Raw genomic sequence first — 9,999 nt, forward strand, 5'->3', positions numbered from 1 at the left:
TGTGGTTTCCCAAACAAAGTTTTTACCTAATTTCTTTTACAATTTGAATTAATAGATCTAGCCAACAAGAAAATCATTCCATTAGAAGGAAAATAATAATGATATGATACCATTTTGTGGTGCTTAGTAAGTCAATTAAAGAGTTGGTGTAGATTCCTATATCGAGGTAGTAATTTTTTCGTTTACTTTTTTTTCTTTTTCATAAAATCAAATTCTCTAAATTTTGAACCTCCTATTTCACATTAATTATCTCAAACAATGAAATAAAATAATGGTATATCTTCGATCAAATTATTTGTATTCGAATTTTTTAGATCTAAGAATAAAGTAGCGATGAAGCTCTCTGTTAAAAATTATAATAATAAATAAAACGTTAATTACATTCCATAATCCATCCCAATCCGAAAAACACTTTTCATATGATAAAAATTAAAAACAAATTTGTTAAATATAGAATATTCAACTTTAAAAATACATATGCTTTTTTATATGTATAATATGCAAAAAAGAAAACTAATTGAACAGAAGAAATTAAATAATTGTTTTTTTGTTTGGTAAGGCAAATAAATAATTGTTGATTGCCAGTGATTCTATGAGGTCTTCTCGAATAATTGTTTTTATAAAAAAAAAATTATGTAATGAATTTTGTACTCTCTTTAAAAAACAGAAAACTTTACAAAACGAAATCAAAACCAAACAGAAATTGTAGTAGTCCTTCTAAATAAAATAAGCTTTTTTAAAAAAAACTTAAAACTATTAGAAGATCAATAATTGCAATTAGTGGTGATAAAAAATAGAAAAAATAAAAAACTTACTCAGTCAGAAAATCATATTATTTAAATTTAGAAAGATAAAAAATAAAAACCAATTGTGAGGATGCTTGCTTGAGCTTCAGCTACCACCGTCAAGATGGAATATCCCCCATCATTATCCCCACGCAAAAGCCATCAAAACTATCACCAATCAAGGTGACGAAAATACCCTTAGAAAATTCCAAAATCACCAAACCAACCCACTGTCTCCTTTCTTCACGAAAACAAATAATGAAAGAGCCACCGCAAAATCGCGGTATTTACATTTCTGACCTGTCCAAGCCAACAGGGTAAGCTTATGTCAGACATCTCTCAGATCCGTTACGGACGTTACATATTATCTCCCCCCCCAACCCCCCGGGGACAAAATCTCAGCCGGACCCATTTCCGTAAATTTAACCAATTTCAAGCCTGCTTGTTGGAGGAGTCGCCATTTTTGCCTGTGAAGTTTGGGGTCTGAGAAACCGCAGGAAAATATGGGGTGGCTGTTTGGATGCCGAGAAAATGCAATTAATCGAGTACGAGATTTGACACTTGCACTTGCGAAAATTGCGGATGTAATAAAACTTCTTACTCACGTTAAAATAGAAAAAAATTGGGAAAAAATAAAAAACACAAAAAGAAAATAAGATCTTTTCCTCTATTTTTTTTTTTTTCTACTGACATTTTTGTCCATTTTTCTGATCAACGACTCCACAAGGGTAAGATCCAAATTTTCCTTACATTTCTTCAGCTTTTTTCCCGCGATTTTCAAGGAGCCAAACAAAAATAATAGAAAGAGAAATTGACAAAAAAAAAATAATTAACATGTAATTTCCTTTTCACCATTGCACTTTTCATTCAGCAACAGAACACTTGTAGGCAGTATTTTTCCTTTACACCCAAAAAAAAAAAAAAAAAAAAGAAACTAAATTGTTCATCCTCCTGCATCGTTTTTTTCGATCGAGAAGTGTATTTACAGAAAAGAGAAAGACAAAAACATCTCTCTAAATTACGAAATCTACCAAAGATCTCTCTCCGAAGAAAAAAAAAAACCGAAAGATTTTCTTAGAACAGTTCTGAAATATTCTAAAGGAAATCGTCGGAGAGAGACGCGAGGAGGTCGTTGAGGTCAGGTGACTGGTCAAGACCGAGACGAAGAGCTTCAAGAACGCGCTCGAAGACGAAGACATGGCAAGGGATTCGAAGCACACCTTTCTGCTCGTAGCCATACTCCTGAGCCGATTTGTTGAGGAGCTCGATGAAAATCGGGTGGTTGAGCACCTCCGCACTCACAACGAAACGCTCCATCTCTTCTCCAACGTAGACCGGCACGTGTCCTTCGGGAACCACATGCTGCGAACCTCCACCACTACGACGTCGTTGGAGCTTCACTCTGAACGATTCGACACGGCGAGGCCGGCGGGAAGTTGAATCGGAGCGCAGGAGACAGTACTGAGACGAGTCGGCGACTTTGGAAAGACGGCGGATAAGCTGCTTCATATTTAGTGAGAAAATGGAGAGGATAGAGTAAGAGAGAAAGAGAGTGTTTGGAGAGCGAGAAAGAGTTGCAGAGCGGGAGAGAAAATTGAGAGAGAGAGTAGGTAGGAGGGGGTGGATGGGGGAATATATAAAGGGCAGGAAAGGGAATAAGAAAATGGAAGGGTGAGTGTGTATTGAGTAATGTAAGACATGGAAAGGTGATGATGAGAGAAGGTTGAGAGGTACAGGTAGGCGTACTTGGCAGGTACAATTACTCTCTCTCTCTCTCTCTCTCTCTCTATTTCTTTCTTTTATTTTATTTTTTATTTTAATTAATTAATTAATTTTATTTACTAATCTGCAATTTTTATTTAATTTTTTTAAAAAAAAATATTAGCGTATATTGCGTCTAAAACTTAGGACTCAAATTCAGGGCAGGTAAGACTGGATGTTTTGCACTGTGCTTTTTCTTTATCTCTCTCTCTCTCTCTCTCTTTCGATTTTTCTTTTTTGTTTTTATTTTTATTTTTTATTTTTAGATTTGGCGATCTACTCTTATCTAAACCAGTTGAGTTAATTCAAAATAGTTGTGATTTTATCTATGAAATTTTTTTACTACCATTTAATACAGAAATAGCATATTCTTAGAATATATGGTGAATTACTTAGTTTTTAATTTTTGTATTAATTAGGATAATTGTTTTGACATAGTTATTAATTGTGGATTTTATATATACAAACTATGTGCGGTTTATTGCTAGAAAACAAAGGTGATGAGCAGGAATTAAGTTTTTTGGATTCCATTCTTTTAATTGAAAAAAGATTAAAAGTAAAGCAGGGGAGAAGTATTTTGTCCCCTTTTAATCACAATCGGATTTGACAATTACCCACTTAATGCAACTTCTACTTCTACACCACATTTTTATGCCATAGATTCATATCCTTATCCACCTTTATTATTAAAAACCTTGGTTATGAATTTTATTAGAAATTGAATTCAAATTGATTAATAAAGAATATTGTTTTATTTTCACAATAAAATCAAACTTTTAATTGAGTAGTTTCTTGCTTCCTTTTCTTAAATACTTATAAATAATTTGATAAGTATTTGTAAGTTGTGTATGAACATAGAATACGTGTTGATGTCAGGAACGGAACAACTCATCATAATGACTTTGCAATAATGATAATAATATATATATATATTTATTTATTTATATTTTTTCTCAATATTTTAATATATCACCACACTTATACTAATACTGATTTTAGTCAATTAAGCTGCGATAAAAAAATTTTATTCCAATTACATGAATTAAAATAAGTAACTCCTGTTCACATTATAAGTTTCATAAGAGAAACACACAAAGAGGTATTAACTTCTCTATTAATTCATTTCAAGCCAAAAAAAAACAAAAAAAAAAAACTTCTCTATTAATTCGTATTTAATTCTTACACTACAATAAATTTTGATAAAAAGATTAAAAAAGAAAAAGAAAAAGAAAAAGAAAAAAACCAACTCTATCTCTAACCCTTAGAAGTAAAAAAGCCATAAGTTACTTAAAAACATTCAACTTATCCATTTTATCCATTTCATTTAATGAACCCCAAGCCATCTATTTAATGAATTTTGTTTTTATTTTCAGTATATTTTTCAATATATATATATATATAATAGTTATAACGCTTATCTTGATTCATTTAAAGAAACATAAATTTTTTTCTTTAATTTACCCACTCATCAAATTTCTTATCAGAATTCAAATTAAATATTGAAAAAGAGTTATTTATCACTATTTTATCAGTGATTCTATATGCTTTTAACAATTTAAATAGCTGTAGGATAAAATTACCTTTTCTAAATTAAAATTTTAAAATAATGAAATACTATTATGAAAAATAGAACAACCATCTATAACAATTAAACACATCAAACAAATTTAATAATTAATAATAGTTATCACCTACCATATAGTGATTGATTTTGTTCAAAGTATGTTTAGAATAAAGAAACAAATACAGAATCAGATATAACTAATTAACAAGAACTATGTTGACAGTGGTTGTAAATATCGATACTTAGACTCTAAGTATAGTTCATATAAATTTGTCTACTTAATGATCAATTTTATAGATTGTCAAAAAATTACCCTGTTTTCTCTTATTTAATTCTTCAAAATTTATTAATTTGTTTTGTAAAACTCTAGAATTCATAAATAGTCGTGAGAAATTCATTATAAATAAATTAAAAAAATATAAACAACAAAAATTCATGAAGTAGGAAAAACGTTTTTGAGTCTTTTGATGAGATAAGGAATGCGCAATTAGAGGGCCGGACGAGTCCCCTATTCTCCGTAGTCCGTTGCAGTACATTTCCGTGACTCTCAATCGCTTCCCCTTCTAGCGGCTCCTTGTCTCCCTTACACCGCATTATTATTACCCTTTCCATGTCACTTTTGCCCCACTTCCTGTCATTTAGTCCGCGTGACTCGCACGCGCGATTGAGGCGAGTTAGGATTTAGGAGATTAGTGGTAGCTTTTTGAAGAACAAGGAAAAATGGTGAGAGATTTTCATGTTCCTCCTTTTTTGTTGCTAAAAGAGAAAGAAAAGAGAGCCCCAAAGCTATTCCCTTTTGGTAAGAATTGAAACAAACTCTTTTCCCAAAATTGTGAAAATCTTTGCACTAAGACCTCTCTTTCTTTCATAGTTCTTGAGAAGTGAGTCAGATCTGAATTGTGATTGAGATGCATGAACTCTGTCGTTGTAGGATTCAAGTAAAACATCTTTGAGAAAAAAAATTTCTCGGGAAAATATTTTTTTTTCTTAGAAAATTTTGGCTGGTAGTATTTCAACGTGAGTAGAATTGAAAGCAAATATTTATTATTAGTAACGTTTTGGTCTTGGATATAATAATGGAGTTTTCAATTCAGTTACATTTTGGATTTTTCCATGTGGAATAATATAAAAAACAAAACAAAAGTAATTAAGAAAGCTAATATATATTTGCAAATAATACACATAATATTTATTTTTGACATTGGTTATGATGCATTAGTTAATTTTAGCAACAGTTGCAATTGTACGCTAGCTTCTTCTTTTATTGTACTATATATATATATATATATATATATATTTATGGTTTTCACGATTCATGAATTAGTTTTGTTTTTATTAATTTTTTTAAGAAAAAAAAAATTCTGTTAGAATTTTCTATCTAAATAGGGCTGGGTTTTATATACATGTGAAAGAGAACAATAACCATACTGATAACTCAAACAAAATACAAAGCCTTTTTGAACAGAGCATACACAATATTCATAAATGGTATATGAGAGTAGAGCTACTCTCATATACAAAATAAAATGCTGGCTAATATTAGTAGCTAAAAAGTTTGCTAAGGTAAATAATGGTCGAGGTTCATAATGTTATAAGATAAAAGGGAATTGTTCAATTGAATTGTGAAAATTTATAGCTCATGTCAAATAGTGAATCATAGTTAGAGTTTGTTATCGAAAATAATAATTAAATTCGAGATGACATTTATACTGTCAAGATTCGAGATGATATTTATAATGCTACAGGACAAAAAGGAATCGCCCAACTAAATTGTGAAAATTTATAGCTCACTCAAATGATACGTAGTAATTAAAATTTATTATTGGAAATAATAATTGGATTCAAATTGACATTCACAATACTATAAGACAAAGGGAATGGCCTAACTAAATTGTGAATATTTATAGCTTACTAAAAATAGTAAATTTTTGTCTAAATTGAGTCCTTTATTTTTTTTAATAAATTGGGGAGAAAAATTTTAACACTAGGTTTAAGTTTAAAATTTAAAAATTATTATTAATAGTCATTGTCAACAAAATTATTATTAAATGTTTATAAATAACATTTTTAAGCAATATATAGAAAACTAATACATTTTGAAGTGTAACATGACACGATGTAATATATATAATCTTACATGAACAATGCCTACAATTTAAAGTAAAGGTTATATAAGAAAGGTTAAATTACTACATATATACAAATGTACATATATATACATATGTATATTATAATGTACATGTTATCCATAACAGAAGATAAATTTTGTTAGGCATGCTACACGAACTACAGGACAGGAAATCCAGAGTTTGCGGAAATATGTCTCATCCGAAAATTGTGAAAGAAAAAGTGTTGCTTTAGTATCAACAAGGAATTAATGAAACTCATAGAGGTTGATATTATGTATGTGTCTTTGCCAAATCAAAACTCAGCCAAATCCATAAAGTTAGGCTTAATTTTTGTTTTACACAATTGCTGTGAGAAGGGGAGCAAAAATGCTTAATTTGAACAAGACAGATTCTTCATTGGATATCCTTTTGACCTTGTGAATTAAGAAAGACAAAACCTTGCCATTAATTTATTGCTAAATCTCAAGAAAATAATTAATTTTTGTTTGAATAAAAAAGAAATGGGTTTCATATTTAAGATCTTGAGACAGAAAAAGAATGGTGAGGATGACTTTTAACTGAAAATTATAGTAATGGCGAGGATGCCTTCTAACTGAAAATTATAGTAACGGAAAACAAAAGAAAGAAAAGGACACCATAAAAACAAAGATATTAAAGCCAGTATTTTGTGTGTGTGTGTGTGTGTGTGTGTGTGTGTGTGTGTGTGTGTGTGTCCGCGCGCAGGAATTCAAAACTGAAAGGTCAATTTAATTAACCTGTTGCATATCTTTTTTCGGTTAAGGGGGGAGTTGCATATCAACTCCTTCATTAATTACCTTATGAATCTTTAAAATGGTAAGAGATATTTCGGTTAATTTATCATTTTTTTATTTGGGTTAATTTATCTTTCTACTATCACATACTTTGGAATCAAAAAAAAAAGAAAAAAAGAGAGGATAATTTGGTTATTATCCATGAGTCATAAATCAAAGTGATAGCTAGTGCCCAATAGGTAGGGTACTATTGCGGCTGTGGGGAATTCGGCAGTGTCTAAAATTCTACTAGCTAGCTAGTTGGAATGCCTCTCTGGCTTCCTAAAATTGAACAAAATTAATACTACACCAAAAAACACAAAACCAAGAAAATAAAAAATCAAAATCAAAATTTTGGATCATCTATACCTACAAGGCATCTATAATATATGCTTTATTTAGTTTGTCCAATAAAATTTGTAAATTATATGAGGTGAGAGAAACTAACGTATGCTAAAAACAGAGCATTATTATCTCTCTGTAATTACAAGGAAATATGCTATAATAAACATTTGAATGGCTTTCAAAATTTCTTCCATATATATATTTTTTTCCGAACTCAAACATACCCAACTTCTTTAACACCCTTGTTTTGAATTCATTATTGATTATAGCATCCATGGTTCATAACATTTGGTTATATGTATAAAAAATAGAATGTTTGAATTTGATGGCCAATACGTTTGAGGATGTTTGATAAAAATAATAATATCCGAAAATGGTTTTCTTGGAGTTGGAACTTCATCCAATCAATTAAATAACCCCCAATTTGCTGTTATTAGTTTATTTATTTATATTGTTACATATATTCTACTACATGTATATGAACTAAGCCACCTCACAACATGTAATATATTTGTTTATTTCGGAAATCAAAAGAGCCATGTTATCTAATATACACGATATTATATTATTCAATTTTTTTAATTTTTGAAATTGAGTAATATTATATTAGTTCCATGTTGAACTGTGAACTGTGCCAGCTTGAAAGCCTTTCAATCATTTTAGAGACAGAGAAAAAAGAGGGAAGCGATTCACACTGTATCTCACAGTTGTAGCTCAACCGCGTTGAAATCCATTTCTAGCCAATCATTCACTTAACTGCCGCTTCTCTTGATTGGCTGTCACGCAGACCATACTGATGATCTGGATCAATAAATCACGTTACTTCCTAAATCCCATACTCTATATATATATATATATATAATATTATATAATTATACTTTATACATTTCTAATATTCTCTAAGGTTAACAAAAATTATTATATACAAATTTTTTTGTATAAAATTAATATTTAATAAAAGGGATTTTTGGGAAGTTTCTCTTATTATATATTTGGTAAACATCTCATCTTCTCAGTATTAATTCAGTTTTCAAGTCAACACGTCATGCAGAAAACTTGAAATATGAACGAATAAATGTAATTCTTTTATTTATTTATTTTGATAAGAATAATAATTTTAAATTAATGATTGTTTGACTTATAAATTGAGGTCAAATACGTTAGTATTTTTTTTAATTAAATTTGTGAATTCTTTTTGTTTTTTTTTTTTTTTAACACTAAGATCATATATATATATTGGTGAACATCCTAAAGATCATGATATATGTATAGAAAAGAGTAAGATCATGATTATGGTGGATGCGTGCCTTTACAAGCATGCTAAAATTCTCGAACCAAAAAAGGCTCCTTTTCACATGACTAGTTAAGCTGGCACTGTAATTCATACACAGAATATAACCCTTTTATTGAATAGTTTAGAAGTTAAAATCAAAAGTAAAAATGAATTTTTTTTTTCTTTTACCTAATATAAGATAAGCTATACATGTTCACATTTTCATGCATCTAGGAAGTAGCATATGTTAAATATTAATTTAACAAAAAAAGAGAAAGCCAAAACGAAAACCATAATTAACTTGGTGATCTAACTCTATATATGCATGCACGCATTATGCTACAAGATTAAATTTGGGATATAACATGCTTTATTCGCATTTTAATTTACATACCCCTATGAATCTAGCTAGTTATATACCTAGCCAGCCATTTTTATAACTCTCTGAATTATTTAATACAATTAATTTTTATTCATTTTTACTCTAAAAAGTAATAAGAAGAAAATAGAAAAACAAAAAAAAAAAAAAACTTTGTTCAACTATATCATCATCACAGTCCATATTTTGATTACAACGATTTTCTTCCTATCTCATTTATAAAAAAAATAAAATAAAAAGAATAAAAGGAATGTAGGAAAAACCTATTTTTCCATTATAGTTGTTAAAAAAGGACGTTTGGTTTAGATTATACGCGAAAGCTACGGAATTTTTTTCTTGCAAGACAAACATCTAAAACCGTCTACAAAGAAAATATTGAAGGGTTTCTCTAGCTTTTCCTTCTTTTTTATTTCTTTTTTTTTTAAATAATTATAATTTACATATGAGGAAGTTCAATTTCACCCAAAAAAAAAAAAAAAAAAAAAGAAGAGAAAATCAATAATAAGTTCGGTGTCTAAAACAAAATGAAAGAGTTACATCATCAATCGGTCATAACCATTATTCAAGTTGGGAAGCTTCATTGGAAGATTACTTCATTTTTTTAAAGCTTAATTTTACCTACCACCAGGGGAAAGAAAAATTGTAATATTTTGTGGCTGTAAAATGCCAATCAAATCATGTTACCTAAGAACAATGGAAATCACAAACTAACAAAGTTTTATAACAGGATTCTCGAAAGATCAAGAACGATTAGATATGTTTTTTCTTCTTCTACCATGCAATTGTCTCATTCCCTTTGGTTCGTACAAAATCAAACATTTGAATCCCATCCAAAAAAAAAAAAATTATTAAACTTTTCAAACCACGTTGGATGACCAATATATATATATATATACATATATAATGTTCGTTTGCTCTGGTTTAATAATATCTAGAAGGTTTTGTTTCCAACAACCAAAAAAAAAAAATCTT

General features: G+C 29.3%; 1 protein-coding gene across 1 annotated transcript; it reads right to left on the reverse strand.

The window, feature by feature from the left end:
• Window positions 1-1,370: 1,370 nt before the first annotated feature.
• Window positions 1,371-2,412, reverse strand: LOC125422433 (auxin-responsive protein SAUR71). Its single transcript, XM_048474110.2, has one exon. The coding sequence runs from the start codon at window positions 2,292-2,294 to the stop codon at window positions 1,881-1,883; it is 414 nt and encodes a 137-aa protein (XP_048330067.1). The 5' UTR covers window positions 2,295-2,412; the 3' UTR covers window positions 1,371-1,880.
• Between the last annotated feature and the right edge of the window lie 7,587 nt (window positions 2,413-9,999).

The sequence above is a fragment of the Ziziphus jujuba genome, chromosome 2 (genome assembly GCF_031755915.1).
Source record: "Ziziphus jujuba cultivar Dongzao chromosome 2, ASM3175591v1".
In the NCBI taxonomy this organism is placed as follows: Eukaryota; Viridiplantae; Streptophyta; class Magnoliopsida; order Rosales; family Rhamnaceae; genus Ziziphus; species Ziziphus jujuba.